Source organism: Macrobrachium nipponense, chromosome 30, assembly GCF_015104395.2.
Source record: "Macrobrachium nipponense isolate FS-2020 chromosome 30, ASM1510439v2, whole genome shotgun sequence".
NCBI lineage: Eukaryota > Metazoa > Arthropoda > Malacostraca > Decapoda > Palaemonidae > Macrobrachium > Macrobrachium nipponense.
In genome coordinates, this window is record NC_087218.1 from 18,720,412 (window position 1) to 18,741,882 (window position 21,471).

Here is a 21,471-nt window from a genome sequence, read left to right on the forward strand (position 1 = left end):
ATCTTTAGCTACAGCAAAAAGAGTTAGTGAACTGCATGCTCTAGAGGATAAAGTAGGATTCAAGGGGGACTCAGCCATTTGCTCGTTTAAAGCTTTGTTTTTAGCTAAAAACGAGAATCCCATGAATCCCTGGCCTAAGACCTTTGAGGTTAAAGGTTTATCGAGTCTCGTAGGTAGAGAAGCAGAGAGATCTCTCTGTCCTGTAAGAGCTCTAAAGTTCTACCTTCAGAGAAAACACCAGATGGGGGGCTCTAGACAAGGTCTTTGGTGCGCGGTAAAAGACCCCACAAGACTGATGTCTAAGAATGCTCTAGCATTCTTTGTGAGAAACGTCATTACAGAGGCGCATAAGATCTGTCCTGACGAGGCGTTTCGACTTTTAAGAGTGAAATGTCATGAAGTGAGAGCAGTAGCGACGTCTCTCTCGTTTCAAAAGAATATGTCACTAAAAAACTTCTTGGAAACGACATTTTGGAGATGCAACTCAGTATTTGCATCTCATTACTTGAGAGATGTTCGTGTGACCTACAAGAAATGTTTTTCTCTAGGTCCTTTCGTGTCTGCGGATACGATCCTGGGTTTAGGAGCTAACACCGATCCTTAAGTTTGTACATACCTTCTATTAGATATGTTCTAGACTTTCTGCTGACAAAAGGGCTTGGTGTTGCACTGGCGGCCAGTCACTATTGTTCAGTAAGGAACTCTTGTGATATCTTATTAGATGAGTATTAATTTTTTTTTAAATTTATGTATGTGTGCGTATTGTGTTTTGAGTTATGGTTGTTGTGAAGAGTTTGGGGATAACTCGGAACAATCTTTATTACTAACATGGTGGTTAGGATCAGGTGGTCGGGATTAGTTGTGTGCTCCTTCATAAGGTGTATTGTCATATAAGTGGATCAGCACCCATTGACAAAGTCCTTTCAGGCTCTGCCGAGTAAGCGGATAAGACCCCATCGGCAGACCCACAAGAACTCTTGGCCATTGATCATATATCTCGCTAAAGTTTCTTGAGGTGATGCAGACTCCTGGGCAACAGCCACGAAGTCTACCACCTATCAGGTAGGAACCAAGGTTTTTTTTATATACCTACAACATATGTTGTTTACCTGTCTATTCCATATTAGCTGTCTCTTACCCTCCACCAAAGGGTGCCAATCAGCTAAGTATATATCTGACAGGTAAGTTGATTGTATGAAAATGATATTGTTATGATACAATAAAGTTTCATACATACTTACCTGGCAGATATATACGATTTATGGCCCACCCAGCCTCCCCGCAGGAGACAGGTGGAAGAGAGAAAATATGATAGAAAACGGGAATGGTTCCTAGTCCTGCCGCCCAGGGCAGGCCGGTAGATCACCTGACCTACCTGTAGCAAGTGGCGTGAAATTTGAATTTCTGTCGGGGACGACGGAGTCTTAGCTAAGTACAGTAATACTTTGGGTTACGAACCGATTAGTATACGAATTTTTTAACTTACGAAGTGACGCCCTCATTCTGGAATACGAATTTCACTTGGAATACGAATGCGCGAATTTCCATCATGGGAGGCCGCCTGCTTTGTTTACATCGGACATCGGATGAGCGTGGGATCTGCGAACGCATTTTTTTCGGCCAAAACTTAACGCCTGCTTTGTTTACATCGGACATTGGATGAGCGTGGGATCTGCGAACGCATTTTTTTCGGCCAAAACTTAACGAGGGTCATGTGACTTCCTCCCACGCATCCCTTGACCCTTTTTAAACCATAACTCTTTCACTATCTCGCTGGCAGTAAGATTGAACGCATCTGTCCGTGATACGCTCTCAAATTTGTTTAGTGATTTGCGCACGTGTTGTGTTTCCGTGATAGTGCTTATACGTACATTACTATTACCCAAATACTAAAGACAATGGCTCCCAAGATGACGAAGGCAAGCAGCAAGAAGGAAAGCATAAGAAAGAAGGAGATGATTACAGTCGAAATGAAGAAGGAAATTATCCAAATGCATGATAAAGGCGAGCGCGTGAAAGACATTGCAGCATTCTTCAAGCGGTCGCAATCAACGATCTGCACTATTTTGAAGACAAAGGAAGAAATTAAAGCCAGTAAAACATCAAAAGGTGTCACAGTATTGACGAAACAACGGCCTTATATTCTCGACGATGTAGAAAATTTGCTCATGGTTTGAATAAACGAGAAGCAGCTGGCAGGAGATTCCGTAAGTGAGAGCATCATTTGCGAAAAGGCTCGTAAGAGTGCAACAAATTTGTTTATCGATAATGGGGTGGGTCATTTCTGTAAAATTTTAAAGAACAGGCAAAAGCAAGCCTCCATAGAAAAATATTTTTTCAAAATTGTGAAAGACGACACAGTGTCGCGTAAGCGTAAAATTAGTGATCGTAGTGAACGGTGCTCTCTAGAGAAAGAACCAGAAAGTTTTCCAGAAGTGTTCACGGAGGGAGATTTCCCCCCCAAGCCCTAACCCTCTCCTCCTCGCCCTTCCCCTCCTCCCGTCTCCGTCAAGCCAGCAGCCACACTCGCCAAAGGTAAAGTTCAGGTTTTACTGTGCATGCATATTAAATCTAGTGTTTATATTTAATTTCATTCTTCAATTTTATAATTTTATGTAATTCCTACACGAATTTTCAACCTTAGTGAACAAAAATAAATGGAAAAATATGAATTGAAATGGTCATTCATGGTCGGGTGGAACGCATTATTTGCTTTTTAAAACATTCTTATGGGAAAATCCATTTAGGTTACGAAGCAGGTTCTGGAACGGATTAAATTCGTAACCCAAGGTATTACTGTATATATCTGCCAACTAAGTATGTATGAGACTTTATTGTATCATAACAATATCATTTCTATGTCCATTCGCAAGTAATTGCGCCACTCATTAGGCTCATCACGTAGTTCACGCAGTAATTTAATATGGGAGAAATTTAGCCTTTTCAAAAGCCACTTTCGCGACCACTTTGAACAACGGGTGCTTTTGAGCCGTTCCAATCTTTTTTTTTTTTTTTTTTTTTTTTTTTTTTTTTTTTTTTTTTTTTTTTTCCACAACACAACACGTCAAAATTGACAAAAGGAGTACCTCCTCCATGACGATGTTGACAAAACTGAGCGAAACTTGTGCAAACATCATGGTACCGTGTAGACGCAATAAAATTGTAAGGTTTTCATTCCGTCTTAAGACTGCGCAGACAAATTGTCGTGCAAAACGGAGCGTGTGGACCTGCCTTAAAGCAGTCACAACAGTGGAAACCTGGATGTTAAGTAGGGAGTAGCTGAAAAAGTAAACAAACAAGGAAATTCCACTAACAGGAGTAATTAAATATGTAAAAAGCACAAGGAAATAGCTGGCAAAAAAAAGAGAGAGAGAGAGAGAGAGAGAGAGAGAGAGAGAGAGAGAGAGAGAGAGAGAGAGAGAGAGAGAGAGAGAGAGAGAGAGCAGGCCTAGGATACTATGACCTACCTGATGATGGTAAAATTTCACTTAGAGAAAATGCAATCGAAGTTACATATACAGTGGTTTAGTATTTTGATTGAAGAGGTCATTTTAGAAATGCCTCCAGCTATGTAACTGAAAAATGGAAAATATATGAAATGACAACTATTCTTGATCCAAGATTTAAATTAGATTGGTTTATGTCCAAAGATACCACACCTCATGTAAGCATGGATCCTGCCACAGACCATTCAGAAGATACATCAGGACCCAGTTCAACTTAACCAAAACGGAAGAAACTGTTTAGTTTTATGGGTAACCCAGTTTGACAATCAACAAATGTAACGCAGATGCAGCCGTCAATTAATATTGAATTTCAAAGATACCAGAGTCAGCCATGCATTTCAGAAGAGAGAGATGTGCTAGCATACTGGAATGACCACAGAGAAACATTTCCAACTCTTGCTAAGATGGCACAAAAGTACCTATCAGTCCCTGCTTTTTCTGCCCTAGTAGAAAGGATTTTCAGATTGCAGGAAAAGTATTTCAACCAGAAAGATGTTGCCTTACTGACAAGAATTTGAGTCTGATGTTTGTAAAATGCAATGGTAAATCCTACAAATAGATAACAGAGAACTGGTAATCGTATCAAAGAGAGACATAATTTTGTTTAGAACTTTTCTGAAAGTATATTTTGTTAAAGTTTTTTGAAAAACATAATTTTGTTTAAATTATTCTGAACAGTATAACATTTTTTCTTTTGTGGTGGAAATCCACTTTGCATTACAGTAGTGTGTTAAGAGTATTAATGTGAAAAAAAAAAATATTCATTACCTTAACCTGTGGTAGGCCAATTTTGATAACTTTTGTTCATAAGACCCTATGAAAATTGCTTCACCTCTTTCAGCACTATGGGCTAAGGTTCACTAACTTTTGGGCTTCTCTTTATGAAGACTGCTATAGTATAACACCAAATTTTCTTTCCATTAGATATTTGGATGGGAATTTTTATTAGATATTTGCTACTGATTTTAAATCAAACATATCACTAATAATAATAGATAATATGCTTAAATATGCTTGTACTTAAGTACATTGTCAAGTACTTTGACTTGGACTGAAGTCTCAGGCAAATCTTCCATACTTGTACTTGTCCACAGGTACCGTCTCATGTACCTGGTTGAATCAGAGGGAATTCTTGGATGAATCACGTCAGAAACTATATAAAATATGTGTTTTGTGCTAAATAGGTAATTTTCTGAGTTGAAAGTAAATATAATTATATTGCAATAATTTTCAGTAGACCTCATATTTTAGCAGCAAGATATTTTTGATATAGTATATAAAACAGAAATAAATGATATGTGTTTAAGTCCTTATCTGTTTTGTATCCTGATAAGGATAAGAATCTTAACTGAGCTATTTGAATTATTGTCTTTTGTGTGTGTGCTAATTACAAGCTAAAATACAAATGAATGCATTTATATTTCAGAGAGCAGGACTGGACAGAGAGCTTGAGTCAATGTTAACAAGACTGGAAGAATATGGGAGTCTTTTGGAAAGAGTAAGTATTGTTTGTATTGTGTTGGTTCTGTGTGTTGTTAACTAGAATATTGTAGATAGTAGTATACTTTATAGAAATTGTAGTACAGTGTCCCCCCCCGTATTTGCAGGGGATGTGTACTACGCACCCACGTGAATAGCTCAAACTTGTGAATAGTTAGAACTCCCTTCTAAAAATGCCTATATCTGACTATCTTGAAAGTTCAAATACCAAATGTATACTTAAAGTATCATCCTACATCAAATATACCATTGCCTGGGTATTATTAATATCATATCAAAGTCATCTTAAACATTTTACCATTAGAAATATACATATAAACAGTCAGTAACAGAGAGAGAGAGAGAGAGAGAGAGAGAGAGAGAGAGAGAGAGAGAGAGAGAGAGAGAGAGAGAGAGATAAAAGAAGGAAGAAATAGAAACATCAAATGTATAGTACCTTATGTAACATCCTACATCAAATTTACCTTAAATTACGTATTATTACATTAATGTTTTAATCTTAGAGATTGTATTAATATAATTTTAAAGTAATTCTAAACATTAGTACCCTTAAAGGTGGCGGTGAGTCTTCATTTTCATTGGTTGCCTGAGCCAGGTCTCAAGCCACTTTCTTGAGACCTCGGCTCAGGCAACCAATGAAAACGAAGATTCACTGCCACCAGCCAATAGGAGAGAAGCATGGGGCAGACCCCCTGCTGTCAACCACAGATATAAGGAGGACGGACACCGCACCAAGATCAGTCCACCCTCAGCTTCCCAGCCCTAGGATGTCTGGCAGCTCCAGACGAAAGCTCGCTTTAAGAAAGAAAGAGAGAGAGAGAGAAAATCGTTAATGACTAAGATGACTATGGTTTCTTAGTTTATCTGAAATATATACACCTATTTTGACCCTGTATTTGACCATGAGCTCTATAGGCGCTCTACTAGCCTGTTTAAGTTGCACGGAAAAAGCCGCTTTCGCAAAATAGAGAAGATTCTCTAAAAGTGTAATGCTGCTGAAGTAGCCATTACTTTTAATAAAGTATATTATTATTATTATTATTATTATTATGTGATAATATTATAATAAACACATGCATCTACCTTAAAAATTCTCTCATCTCAGTAAGAGAGAGGAGTTATCCTTACAAGTGAAATGGAAAGGTCATTTTTATCTCTAAAATACTACCACATACGAATTTTGTAATTACAGTTTTATTATTATTATTATTATTATTATATTATTATTGTTTTACTATTATTAATAACAGGAAATATCAATAAACATTTTACATATTAGTATCATAAAAATTCTTTCATCTCAGACAAAGAGAGAAAGTGTGTGAGTTTATCTATCTGTTCTCTAAGAAAATACTTATAACGCTTCCAGCGAAACAGGGAGGGAGTTACCACTATGACATACATATCTTGTGTGGCAAAAGAGAGAGAGAGAGAGAGAGAGAGAGAGAGAGAGAGAGAGAGAGAGAGAGAGAGAGAGAGAGAGAGGAGTTATCCTTAATTAAGAGAATAAAATGGATAGATTGTTGTATTTCTTTAAAATACTATCAGGATGTATTATACATCAACTAAAATTGTCTGTCGGGTGCTAACTGGACGTATGGTACGTCGACTACAAAAAGTTTTTTAAATATTCGCGGAAAAATAGTTATAGGCCTAGTTTGCAAAAAATTTTAAATCACGTCCCTTGTTGTTTTGTTTACAAGCATTAACCAGGCGCGCATGCGCGAATTGCTTTCTTCTTGCACTACAAAGCATCAGCGACGAATCGTCGGAGAGCGATTTCTTGCCGCATTCGTGTTTTGCAGAACTTTTGCGAGTGTTAGTGTATTTGTAATGCAACAGGACGTTCACAGAGATGTCCCAACGTCGTCATGACCATGAAAGGCGCGCATTGCCTGTCGGTAGTGATCGTGTGAGGCGAGTTTTAGACTTGGATGCTGGAGAGGGACAGAGCACCCAAGGTGACCCAGCTTTTCAACGCTGTGTTGTGCGGCCTCGTGTGGCCAAAAGTGACCAAGGACCACATCCTGTGCCTTTTACGACCCCTAGGAAGCATCGGGGTGTCCTGAGGGGTATTCGTAAACATTTGGGAGGCCTCCAACAAAAGGACATAGATGAATACTTGTTGGAGCTCGACTGAGAGCAGGTGGAAAGTCCTCATTTTGATGGCAGTTGGTCAGCTAGCTACAAGGACATCATGCCTGATGTCAGTGATGATGAATATTTACCCCCAATGTCCGTACAGAAGCCACAGCCTGAAAGTGAGCTGGAATTTAGTGGTTTCAGTGCCTATGAGGGAGAGTTTGAGGAGGAGGAGGAGGCGCTGATTTTTGCTGGTGGGGACGAGACAGAAAGTGATGGTGAAAGCGAGGGAGATGGGGCAGTGGGGAGGGTGAGAGTGTGAAGTCGTGCCCGAGCACATACGTGTGCACGCGCACGGGCCTATAGAAAGTTGCAACGTCACGGCAGTTTAGGTGAAGGCCATTCGTCTGTTTGTGATGAGGTGTGGTTGGAGGACCCCACCCCACCTAACATGCACCCATTCACGACAGCACCTGGACTGACCGTTCCTGTGCCTCTCACTGCACTGGGGTTCATTCAGCTCTTCCTGACGCGGGAATTGCTGGAATACCTCATTGCAGAGACAGCAGATTACGCTCGGTACTGCTGTGAGGAACTGCAGATGATGTTGTCGTATTGCTGCAACCTCATGGGCATGGCACATTTTATGGGGCTCCACATTTTTTTTTTGGAATGATGCCTGCCACCAACGTCAGGCAATATTGAAGGCAGCATTTTTTTTTTTCAAGTACACCGAATATGCCTGGCATTATGGCCTGTGATAGCTTCCTGCCGTTGGACAGGTATTTCAACGCCTTCAACCGAAGGGCCATACCCCGGGATAACCCCGACCGCCTCATCTCAGTCCACCCAGTGTTGGACTACATTCGTGAACGGTGCCAGTTTCTCGTGGTTCCTTCCAAGAACCTTTCTTTGGATGAGTGGATGATGTCATACAAAGGACGTCTAAGTATAAAAGTGTACAACCCAAAGAAGCCAAAGAAATATGGTGTGAAATTATATTTTGTACGTGCAACTTCCCCGGCAGATATATACTTAGCTATAGTCTCCGACGTCCCCGACAGAAATTCAAATTTCGCGGCACACACTACAGGTAGGTCAGGTGATCTACCCTCCCGCCGCTGGGTGGCGGGACTAGCAACACCTGTTGTTGGTTCCTCCTGACTTGATTTTCGTTTTTCGTTTGCCGTGGATCTTCTTGGACCGCCTTTTGGTGAAGTATTGGATCGTTGGCTTGCCATACGCTGTTGTGGATTGTTTTAGGATTTTGCTTTTGGATTACTCTTATAATGTCTGACTCTGGTAATGTATATAGTGTGTGTGTGATGGAAGGATGTAAGGTGAGACTACAGAAGGGTTCGGTAGATCCTCACACTGTTTGCATGAGGTGTCGGGAGAATGAATGTTCAACTAATAATCCTTGTACGGAATGTGCAGGTTTAAATGAGGATGGATGGAATTCTCTTTCTGCATATTTGAGGAAGCTAGAGAGAGACAGAGTTAGGAAGGCTTCTTCCAGAAGCGCCAGTAGGTCTCGTTCCGAGCCAGTTGAGGGCACGTTGGTTCCTAACCCAAATGTAGTACTTGCATCCTCTCCTACAGTTTCAGCTCCTTCTCCCTTCACCGAACCTGCGGATTCGTCTTCGGAGATGGCTAATATGAAAGCTGCTCTACGCAGGATGGAGTTGCAAATGCTTGCAATGCAAGGTAAGAGTGCTGTGCATAGTGAGTGCAGTGGAGGGGGCGGGGCGTCTGATCGGCTCTGCAACGCTCCCAGGTCTAGACCTCTTCCAAACTCCCAGGCCCAGTGGAGGAGGAATGTTGAAAGCCGTAAGGAGGTTGTGGAGAATCCCCACCGGTCAGGCGTCCCTTCGGCAGGTTCTGTTGTTTCGACCCAGACTGCCATGGATCGCCACAGCAAAGGCATCCTGAGGAAGTGCTTTTCTTCTTCAGATTTGGCTTCTCCAAGGCGCGGATGGAGTTCGGCTGAGGAGTCTTGTCCCTTGAAAAGAGCCTGAAGGCTCCCAGCAGTATGTTAGACTCCAGCCCGGAACGCTTCCCAGAGGAGTCCCCTGTGGACAGGAAGAGGCTAGGAAACGACACTGTAGCAGCATCCTGCTGCCTGGTATCTCGAGCAAAATCAGCTAGGTCAAATCAAGGGGGATGCAGAGGATTTTTGTTGTAGTATATTTTATGCAACAAACATAATGAAATGAACTCGCTTTATGTAGTACCTATATGCCACAAGTCAATATTAAGAGTTAACAAAATAAACTTGACTGATGACATAATTCTATCCAAGAGTTGCTGATGAGAGTCAGCACTGGAAAATCAAACAAGAAAAAAGGAAAGATATAGTAGGTTCATCTAAAAATATTCTAAAGCAGTTCCACCAGGTACCAGCTTTGTAAGGAAAAGAGGAATCAACATTATTTATATGCATTTTAAAAGTCAATTTCATATCAAAAGTTACACTGACATAAAACCATACTATTGAGAAATAAGTCAGGATGCCAAGCAAAAGTGTTCTGGATTGACTAAATATCATACTTGGGGTTTTAGAAGGTTTAAGCTTCATGCCCCAAAGCCTGTTCAACTCATGAATTTGCAGCAGAATTGTCTGCAATGTTTCAGGAGTTACAGCTATTAAAAACATCCCTCCATAGAATGTTTTATGGTAATTCTCAGTTACTAGAAGTGTTTTAGAAGCCTTTCAAAACTATTATCTTAAAAATCCTTTTATTGCCAGGTTAATTTTTCATTCCACAAATTATGTGAACATGTAAAAACTTAATTCATATAGGCATTGTGGAAAGTAGTTGTGTTCTTCTAGAACAAGTTTTGTTGATACAAACCCATTATTCATGTGCCTTTTTTCCATGATGTTAAAATCCCAGTTTCACAGGACTCATATTAGACAAGGGTAGAGGAGGAGAGAATGGGATGGCTCTGACATTCCAGGAGGATAGCAAGTTGATGGCTTAGCAAGGAGCAACCACTGACAGCCACCCAGTCATATCCAAAGATAGTCGTTACTGAACTGTATATGTAGCCCTTTTGGTCCAGATTTCTACCAGACTTGATTTTTAACTTCAAGAGACAGTCACTAAAGTGTAAGGGTTCATGATGTCTTTCCTTTGATGTTACCTACAACCCTCATGACACCTGAAAGAGCGCAATAAAGATACTGATTGGGTAGCCAAAGCTGCAAATATTATGACCATATTGAATAATGCAATTTATGTCAGGGATTTTTTTTTATGATATCTCAAATCCATCTTCTTGAATAATTGGCAAACTTTGTGGAACAAAGAATCTGTTATTAGTAACAAAATAAAATGGGTTAAAGCCATGTTAGAATGCATTTTTATTCATTGTAAAAAGAGCACCACTTAGAAATAATTTTATTTTGCCTTTGAATTAGTCACTCATTTAATTCATGGATATGTGTGCATGACCCAGTCCGAGAATGCAGATCAACACTTACAAACATGTTTAGTTTGTCATTGGACGAGTTAGTTACGTGCTACCAATCTCAGGATCCGGGTTCAATTCTCCACTCTGCCAATGGGAAATCAGAGGAATTTATTTCGGGTGATAGAAATTCATTTCTCGATGTGGTTCAGATCCCACAATAAGCTGTAGGTCCAGTTGCAAGGTAACCAGTTGGTTTCTAGCCAAGTAAAATATTTAATCCTTCGGGCCAGTCCTAGGAGAGCTGTCAATCAGCTCAGTGGTCTGGTAAAACTAAGATATACTTAACTTTTTCAACCAACAATGAATTTGAAATCTTGGCAGTTATCTTAGAATTGTCAACATCTTTATCTACCCAATCATTAATTTCTTAGTATTAAGTAGGATATGTTGTTACAAAAACAGACTTGTCTGGTCAGTCTTGTGGGAGTTGAACAAATTTAGGTGTTTCTTTAATAACCTAACATTTATCATAATAAGTCATATGATTGCAGTACTTACCCTTGCTACTTATATATAAAGTGAAAGGTGTCCTCCCCCTCTCCATTCACATCCCCACTTAGGAGAGATTGGTGATTCTGTTGTTTCCCTGTATACCTTTAATATGCTGGGTTAGTAAAAATGTTAAGGAAAAAATTCCCATGTTAAAAATTATATTTAAATCTCCATCCTGAATAATTCCAGTCAGCATGTCTTGACTCTCAACTGTAATAACTGAATTTTGATCTTAAATGGACCCCTATCATTTTATCACCTCCTTCAGTATGTTGACTTTACTATGTAGTATTTAGTAATTTAAGGGGTATCTGCAGTGAGGGAGGGTCCTTTTATTTATGGTAAAGTTGGTTAAGGTGCAAGACAGTTGATGGTTGGTGGCATCAAAAGTAGCAACCGTAATGAATGTGGTAAAAAATTATAAGGCCTTTTTTTCTGTGAAATATTGTCTTTAACAAAAGACAATTTAAATAGAATTATACTTGTAATGCTATACAAGTTTAAGAGTATATTGACCATCAGTATTTTTCTGGATAAGGGTAGATTTTACTTTATAGTTTTACTGACCTGTACTACCTGTAGTACTTTATGGTACGAATTATGGTATTGATATTTCGTATTCTCTTTTGTAGACAAGAAACATAAGTCGACATGCACTTGATGATCAAGTTCCCCAAGTTTATTCACACTATCAGGTAAGAGAGATTAACATATTCTTTTATTGTTTTACATTATTTTGTTTTATTTTGACCATTAGCATTGTTAGAAAAGCATTCCTGTACATATCCAAATCATAATGAAAGTTTCATATTTCTTACTCCTGATGTTTTTGTCATAAAGAATTTTTTGGTCTAGTAAAGTTCCTTTTATTAAAACATGTCCATAGGCAAGTGCATTTGCATCTTCATTTTGCTTTCAGTGTAATTTAGGCATTGTTCAAAGTACTGAAGCAGAGACTTAGTGACACCACCTTGAATACCTTACACATAACAGTAAATTTTATACAAGTAACTTACCAAGTAATTACATAGCTATCATTTAATTTATTCACAGCAGTTTAGATTCAAATTCCGTGGTACAATGAACCCCCCCACCCCATATTGCGGACTCATGTATTCGCTGATTTCTCTTTGGAACATATACCCCCATTATTTGCAGAAAGTTCACTTATTCGTGGTATTTTTCTTCGAGAAATATCCACAGATTCCTGGTTTTTTTATCATTTACTTCATAAAATGCACTTTGTGTGATAAAAGTATTTTTAAAAAACCAGGTTTTTTTGGAATTTTAACGAACAAAATAGGCAGCTTTAAGTCTCTGTATAGGTGTGGGGGGGGAGGGTTGTCGTCTGGTACACATCCCTCATGAATATGGGGAAACACTGTAGCAACGCCAATATATTGTGTAGGTGACACCAGTCTCTCCCTCTAGCAAGAGGAAGTTCCACATTGGCCGAGTGCATTTCGCGCTTGGCTACCAGTTTGGTGGTCTGAAGTCTGATTCTCGGCTCAGCCAACGCGGAACCAGAGGAATTTATTTCTGGTGATAGAAATTCATTTCTCGATACAATGTGGTTTGGATCCCACAATAAGCTGTAGGTCCTGTTACTAGGTAACCAATTGGTTCCTAGTCACGTAAAAATATCTAATCCTTCTGGCCAGCCCTAGGAGAGCTGTTAATCACCTCAGTGGTCTGGTAAAACTAAGATATACTTTTTTTCTAGCAAGAGGGTTAGGAATGACTGCAGAAAATGCACATTCTGTTTCTGAAAGCCTGGTGATAACATCTGGTGTCTGTAGCAATTGTTCTTGTTTTTTTTTTTTTTTTTTTTTTTTTTTTTTTTTTGTTTTTTTTTTTTTTTTTTTTTTTTTTTTTTTTTTTTTACAGGGCTTCAGTATCCAAACTAAAAGTCAAGTAGCTTCAGCCAGAAGCTTCAGGATGAGTTTTTCCTTGTTTTGTTGTTTATTACCGGAATAATACATCAATACGTAGTTTGCTTGTACAATGAAATTACTATTATGTACTTACTTGCTTAACTACCCTTTTGCTGATGGCGTATTACAGGCAGTCCCTGGGTATCGGCGGTCTCGGTTAATGGCGATCCAGTTTTATGGGGCTTGTCTAACACCATAAAGTTGGCAATTTATGGCGCCGTAATAGGCCAAGTTTCAGTTATCAGGACCATAAGGTGCCAATAATAGAGCTATGGCGCCATAACATACCTAACAGATGCACCATTAATTGAAACTCGGCGACGCAAGCACCATAAATTGTAGAGTTTCAGTTAATGGCTGTTTTTGGTTATCAGCATCCCACCGAGAACAGAACCCCCGCCAAGAACCGGGGACTGGTTGCCAAGAACCGGGAACTGGTTGTATAATGTATACATTGGTTTATCGAACAAATATATCGTTTTAGTGGCGATCTTACAATCTTTTGATTAACTCATCTTTACTATGATTAATGTAACAACGTAAAATGTTACGTGAGTTGATAGACAAGTGCCATAATAATGTAAACATTGATTTCGCTGCCATCTTTATTGAGTAGCGTAATAATAGAAACATTGCATTCATTACTGGACCAATTTTGGTGTTGAACTTTAATTTTTGCAGGATTAGCATTTATTGTTTGTTAATAATGAATTTCTGGTTTTAAGTTTTTCACCCCTTTCACTTAATAGCAAATTTGCAGTCTATTGCTCACTACTGCAGCAAAATTGCAGTAAATTTAAATGCATATCACTTTACTTTCCAGAATTGTTTAAGTGAAAGGGTATAGTGTAGCTGGGTAGAATTGTAGCTATGATGGGCTTTTGGAGGATGGTCTAGCTGTGATCCCAGTAAAACAAGAATAGAATATGAAGTACCATCTGAAGTGAAGACCATACAAGAAGAGAGTAAAACACCATATTTATAAAGTACAAGGGCCTGCCAGAGAGGAAAGCATCCCTGTGGATAGCTGCACATAAAACCAATCAAAGGGAACAATGTAATGTTGCTTTAGTGTGCCTATGCTGAGGTTGTATCGACACAGATAGCTACTAGTAGCTGCCCGACAACATTGTATGTCTGCTGCCAGTACTAGCTCACTTGGTGCAGAGCTATATCTGATTAATCCTGTCTTTAGTCATATACTCGACTCAACATTAAGTAGTGCTTTATCATAGAGGTAACTGGGCATGCTGCTATAGCACCCAAGTTTCCATTGGCGCCGAGCACCAAGCAGCTACCTAGCGAGCTCTCATTGGCTCCCGAGCCAGCTCCCACTGGCTGCCAAGCCAGATCCCATTGGCTACCTAGCCAGCTCCCAATGGCCCTCGAGCACGGCTGAACCTTAACGCCCAGTGGGAGCTGAGCGCTAATACAGATTAAGCTACACAGGTGCCATCTTCAGAATGAATTTTTTTCCTGTTTCTTGTGTTTTTCTCTCCTGCTACTAGCCCCTTCATTTTATCCATTTGCTCCTGCACCTGGCTCCCTTGCTTCCTTCCCATACCATTGCCAATTTATGTTGGTTAGCCCTTGTGATAGTGAAGTGTTGTGCAATGGAGGACGTAGGTATTCGTCCCCCTATTCTAGTAGATGGAAGGTCCCTGTCAGACTCCCCAGCACCCGGGAGGAGTCATACTTGAAGTCCAAGGGAGTTCGGAGGGGTTACACAAGTAGTTGCCCTGTCAGTTGAACCTGTTGATGGTCCCAGGTATCGACAAGAGTGTAGTGGAGGGTGTAGCTATCCAACCCTATCGGATATCCTAACCCGGTCCCTGTCAGTCTGCCTTAAACGTGGGAGGAGGCATACCGTCAGTCTAGTTACCCCTCAGTTGAACTTATTGTCTGCAGTTTTTGACGGACAACCATTGAAAAGGAGTTCATCTAGTGTGCTTGCCCAGACTATTTGTTACGGATCCCAGTGTGAACATGTCCAGGATCTCAGTGTTGGCAAAAGTTTGAATTTTAGCCTAGCCTAACCCCTTTTATCTTACACAAATGAATAATCTACCCACCTGTATGTGTTCTCCGACTCCAGTATACTCCAGAAATCACCTTAGATCAACAGCGCAACAAGAGTTACGACCCAAAAACTCCTACCAGACAGAGAGCTCTCCCCTACCAACCAAACACCACCAGCACGTGCTTTCTACTACCCAGTGTTATTGTTTACATCCCCCCGACGCTGCCGCCATCTTGTCTATGACGTCACAGCCTATGATGTCACAACACAACTTAACCCTTAAACGCCGAAGCGGTAAAAAAAAAATTGTCTTCCATGTGCTGGAGGTGTTTCAGAGTGAGCGCGGAACCGGAAAAATTATTTTTTTCAAAAAATCACAGCGCGCTTAGTTTTCAAGATTAAGAGTTCATTTTTGGCTCCTTTTTTTGTCATTGGCTGAAGTTTAGTATGCAACCATCAGAAATGAAAAAAATTATCATTATCATATATAAATAATGCGATATATGATAGCGCAAAAACAAAATTTCATATATAATTGTATTCAAATCGTGCTGTGCACAAAACGGTTAAAGGTAACAAGTTACTTTTTTTTCGTTGTAATGTACACTAAATTGCGATCATTTTGGTATATAACACTTTGTAAAATGATAAAAGCAACACAGAAAATATTATCACAATATAATGCATGAATTCGTAACGTGCGGACATAAACAAATATTTTTTTCAAAAATTCACCATAAATCTAAATATTGTCCTAGCGACTTCCAATTTCTTTCAAAATAAAGACAAATGATTGAATATTACTATACTGTAAGAGTATTAGCTTACAATTGCAGTTTTCGACCATATCTGACGAGTTAAAGTTGACGGAATGTTGAATTTTTTTATATATATATTTTTTATATGCAATTAATTTGGAAATAAGAAAAGCTACAACCTTCAAATATTTTTTGTTTTATTCTACATGAAATTGCGCACATTTTCATATATAAAACTCTATGAAATGCCTAATATGAAACGGAGTAAATATTCTGAGAATGGGACGTACGCATTTCGGAGATTTGTGGCGGAGAATCCGCACGCGGAGGGAAGGAAAGATTTTTTTTTAAATTCACCATAAATCTAAATATTTTGCTAGAGACTTCGAATTTGTTTCAAGATGAAGATAAATGACTGAATATTACTAGACTGTAAGAGTTTTAGCTTACAATTGCGTTTTTTGACCATTTCGGTAGAGTCAAAGTTGACCGAACGTGGTTTTTTTTCTATTTATCGTGATTTATATGCAAATATTTCAAAAATGAGAAAAGCTACAACCTTCAATTATTTTATTGTTGTATTCTACATAAAATTGCGCACATTTTCATATATAAAACTTTATGTAACGGCTAATTTAAAATGGTGCAAACATTACCACAATGGCACGTATGATTTTTTCGGAAGAGTTACCGCGTGGACGTAAAGAAAATGTTATTTTTTTCATAAATTCACCATAAATCGAAATATTGTGCTAGAGACTTCCAATTTGTTGCAAAATGAAAGTAAATGCTTGAATATTACTAGAATATAAGCGTTTTAGCTTACAATTGCGTTTTTCGACCATTTCGGTAGAGTCAAAGTTGACCGAAGGTTGAAATTTTGGCAATTATCGTTATTTATAGGAAAATATCTCAAAACTTATAAAAGCTACAACCATGGGTTGTTTTTAGTTGTATTGTGCATGAAATTGTGCACATTTCCATATATAAAACTTTATATAATGGCTAATTTTAAAATGGTGCAAACATTACCACAATTCCATGTATGATTTTTTTCGGAAGAGTTACCGCGCGGACTTAAGGAAAAAGTTTTTTCATAAATTCACCATAAATCGAAATATTGTGCTAGAGACTTCCAATTAGTTGCAAAATTAAGGTAAATGATTGAATATTACTGAAATATAAGAGTTTTAGCTTACAATTGTGTTTTTCGACCATTTCGGTAGAGACAAAGTTGACGGAAGGTTGAAATTTTGGCAATTATCGTTATTTATATGAAAATATCTCAAAACTGATAAAAGCTACAATCATGAGTATTTTATTGTTGTATTCTACATAAAAATGCGCACATTTTCAGTATATGATTAACTTCAATGTAACGGCTGAATTTTACAATGGGCTACAAAAATTATGTCAAAGTGACGAAATAATTTCCGAGATGTGTCACAGATATTTTTTAGTGCGGCAAGAAAGAAATTCGCGCTTGCGTGCCTGCATAACAATTGTAAACAAAACAACACCTTGATCCGTGAACTCCCAGCATCCTCCAAGGCGCGTGATTCAAAAGTTTTAGGCTGGTAGGCCTATAAGTATTTTTCCGCAAATTCTAAAAAAAACTTTCGTAAGTCGACGTAAAATACGTCCAGTCGGCACACGAGAGACAAAAAATGTCGACGTAAAATACGTCCAGTCGGCAGTAAAGGGTTAAATACAATCAACCATATGCTGTCCATATATAGGACACCCACCATATTTCAACAATGTATAAAATACCAATAACAATTATACAATATATAATCAAAAAGGACTTTTTCAGGATCTTAGTGTGAATAGTTATGGATCCTAGTGTAGACTAGTGGCACCTCTGCCATTTTTTGGATTCATATCAGCTGTTGAAAAGGCATGTCCCCCAGTTTTGGCACATTAGTAGCCCAGTTCTGAGTGCCCAATTTCCGAGCCCAAGACCAGTCGGACAACCATTGATAAGGTATCCAAGTGGATTTACGCATATTGTCATCCTGTGTTTCGGACTCTGGTGCCAGTCAGGAGTGTAGTTAGCACTTCCCAGCTACTTCTAGACCATTGAAAAGGTCTTTGAATGTAGATCTAGTTTCTCCACTTCCTCATAAGCAATACATGGAATAGGAACATAGTCCCGAACTTAGTTGCAGTTTCCGGGACAACACAGTTGCTCAGGGGTCTCCAGTATATGTAGTTCCTAACCTTTCTTACAGTAAGAAGAGTTTCGATTGTCCAGTAGGGTCAGAACTCATAGTGGATCCCAAGTACCCACTGGGAACCAAAAGTCTAGTGGCAACTGAAAACAGTAGTATCTGAGTGCCCAGTGGGACTGGAGCAACTATTGGCACACAAGTACCCAATGCATTCCAGGCACCCACAGTGGTAACTGGGCTCCCAATGGGATCTGAACACCCATTGGCATCCAAGCACCCATGGGAGTCGAACACCCCGTAGACTCCAAGCATCCAGTGGGATCCAGACTCACTCTTGGGAGCACAGGGCCCTATCCAACTTCATTTGGATAATGTTAGACTGTGAAAGAAACCCTTGATTAGGGATCAGAGCGAAGGAGATCAACCCAAGTTAGATCCTTCTTTGATTTCCTCTGAGAAAGACTAAATTTAAGTAAGATCAACCTGCTTCTGCTTATGCTTCTCTTTTAAAGTTTTGTTTTGTTTTATTACCCATCTCTGTTCACCCCAGCAGCTCCTACGTCACCTGGATATGTTTTCATGATGCAACAACCAACAGCATCCTTTAGACTACCTATGTGGTAATCTCCATTTCCACAGAGTTGAATCCTGAGGTTTTATCATTGTTTGAAATAATCCTCATGGTTTCCATACCATAAGCATGTCTTTATTTCCCTTAAAACCTTTCATTAGAGAAGGTTGCCGTACAGCTCGGGAGTTGTAACTGTTGCTGACTCATATTATATGTGAAATGTTCAAATTTAGCATAAAGTGTATTGTCCTTAGTCTTATCATTGCGGCAGGGTCACTTTCTCCTGAACCAAATATGATATTAACCTTGTTTTGTATCTTATCATTAGTTGTTAGAAAATCCTGCAATATTGAATTTTGGGAGCATGAATATGCACAATGGTGTATGTATAGGAGTGCACCTTCATTCATGAAGGTGTAGTTGTGTTTAGTTCTGGACTGTCGGTTACGGGCTTTCGACTTGGGCACAGGAGTCACAAGTACTCTGCAAGATAGAGTCCTTTTTCCCAGTTAGGATCCTCTGATAATTCTCGCCACAAGAGGCTTATACCCTGTTGTGATTCCAATGTCTAGCGACATTAGTACTTGCCAGAAATGTTGAGAAGTCCCCCCCCCCCCCCCCCCACCCCCCCCCCCCCCCCCCCCCCCCCCTCATTAAAAACCTTTTAGTTTGGTTGGCTGAACATTGTTTTTCTGACTACACTAAGCCACCAGCCTCATTCAATGTGGTAGTCAGCTAACTGAAACATTAGGTAAGACTCATTCCAAATACGTAATGAGAATTTTCTTTTTAAAATTATTCCGATACATACTTACTGTAATACTAGTTGAAACCCAGCCAGCTTCCCCACATCCTAGTTGGTGGTCATGAAGAATTCTGACAAGAATGTAAACATTCCAGTGCCACCTGTTGAGAAACGGTTGATTTCAGTGACAGTCCTAGTGGGTTAGCCAAGCTTTATTTTGTTTTATTTTTATTGCTGATGGCACCTAATGGTACAAAGATATAAGCTAACTTTAACAGTAGGTAAGTATCCAAATAATTAATTTTATCATGAAAATTACAGTTTTTGGCATATTCAGTATTTTAATTTTTTGCTTGATAACGGGTAATCTTCGTGATTCAAGAATAGATGAATACTATGACCTTTGAAAGATAGCCCAGTATACAATACAGGAAAGCTTTTAAAGAATTGTTCAACAAAAGTTTGAACATGCCTAATTATTTTTCTCTGTTTGATTAGGTAAGGTGAATGTTTACTGGTGTCAGATTTCTATTACAAACTGGATTTAACAGTGCTTTTCCTTTGCTATTGTAGGCACTCCAGAGTACATTCAAAGGAATTGATAATCTTGAGAACTTGATAAAACAGGTCAAGGATGATCTGGTTAAAATGGAAGCAGCTGTTAGTCAAGCAGAAGCAGATTTGAATCCAAGCCATGGGTTTACAATCAGACCTTTATTCTTTGTAAGTTTTAAAGCTCAGTTTTTCTTCTAAAAATTAAATAAAAGTCCTTGTCATTAATTGCTTCTAATATACTGTATATTTCCACGTTTATGACTACCTTTAAATCTTAAAATTCAACCCTACAAATTGAGGGTCATCTTATACTACAATTTTAAAAATCAAACCTTGAATTCTAAGATGTGTATTGATAGGCTAGCCTCTGCCTCGGTGCGATAACCACCAAGATCCATGAAGATTTACATTATGAAATAAACTGATAATAAAAAAAGGATAAAACCTTGTACTATATATATTTGCCATATCTTCATAACAAATAGCTTATTCAAAGAATAATTCTGTGTCAATGATACCAACTTTTATCTATGCGATCCCAGCTGAGAAAATGTAAATGTGTTACGTTAGGCTCACAGCAACCTTTATCTTTCGGTAACCTTTCAGAATTTTCAATTATAGTGTAATTACAGTAGTAATAACAATTAGGATAACATAATATTAATTTTTCATTAAAAGTTTCCCATATATATCCAAGATTCATCATATATGCCACCATCACAGGGATTCCAGTCTGGTGCTGGTGAGTCAACTTAAGTTTCATCGTCGCTATCTTACAAATCAACTTCAGTATTATCAGTGGCATTTTTAAAATGATTTTATGACTTACTATTTTTACGTTCCTGCTATGCTTTTAAAATCCCAGCAAACATCAAGTGAGCCAGCATGCAAAGCTGTTTGTAACTGTTTAGAACAATTCAGTCATATAAACGATAATTGTGTACAATAATTATTGTTCATTATTTTATTGTTATTATGTTGTGTGAGAATGGCAATGAAACGTAAACAAAGCAATGGTTTCACTTAAGGCAACATATGTATGAAAAACATGATATAGAATCAGCTTTGTTAAACCCAACTTTGATAACTTATGAAAGGAATATCTCTGAATTAAGTTCCATTTTGGCAACTAAAGACAGTGATGATATCAGTAAAATGTGATTAGCTGATTATTTTAAGACTAAAGAAAAAATGGCACATTATCGCTCTGTTCATATATTGTGTTATGATAATACATGCAATATTAGATACAATATATAACTGAATTGACTTAAATAACCGAATTGAGAAACAACTGATTGTTTATGTCATATACTGTAAATATCAAGTCTTTATTAAGAGCTCTATTAAAATTGTCAAGTGGTTAAACCCCGCCGATTCTCAATGGTGGCTTCCATAAGTAAAAGTAAAATACATATTTGTTCATCCCGGATGCAATGGAGATCATGAGAAAGAATACTAATAGATTAAAGCTGCAGGATATAGCCAAAGCTGAATAAAACAAATAACGGCCAGGCAAAAGTGGTGTCGGAACTGGAGAAATGGCACCTAATGCTTATACACTGAAGTAATATGTGCACATTTTCAACCAAATTGTTAATTTACGAGAAAAGGTATCTCCGAATTATATTTCTTCTAACAACTAATGGCAATGTTG

The 21,471-nt window shown here is 38.5% G+C and overlaps 1 protein-coding gene across 2 annotated transcripts in view; it reads left to right on the forward strand.

The window, feature by feature from the left end:
* Positions 1 to 21,471, forward strand: part of LOC135202351 (uncharacterized) — a 224,275-nt gene that overhangs the window by 200,918 nt on the left and 1,886 nt on the right. For both annotated transcript variants that reach the window (XM_064231715.1, XM_064231714.1), the window contains 3 exons: positions 4,933 to 5,004; positions 11,690 to 11,752; positions 19,833 to 19,982. In XM_064231715.1, coding sequence (XP_064087785.1) covers positions 4,933 to 5,004; positions 11,690 to 11,752; positions 19,833 to 19,982 — 285 coding nt within the window. The remainder of the gene's footprint in view (positions 1 to 4,932; positions 5,005 to 11,689; positions 11,753 to 19,832; positions 19,983 to 21,471) is intronic.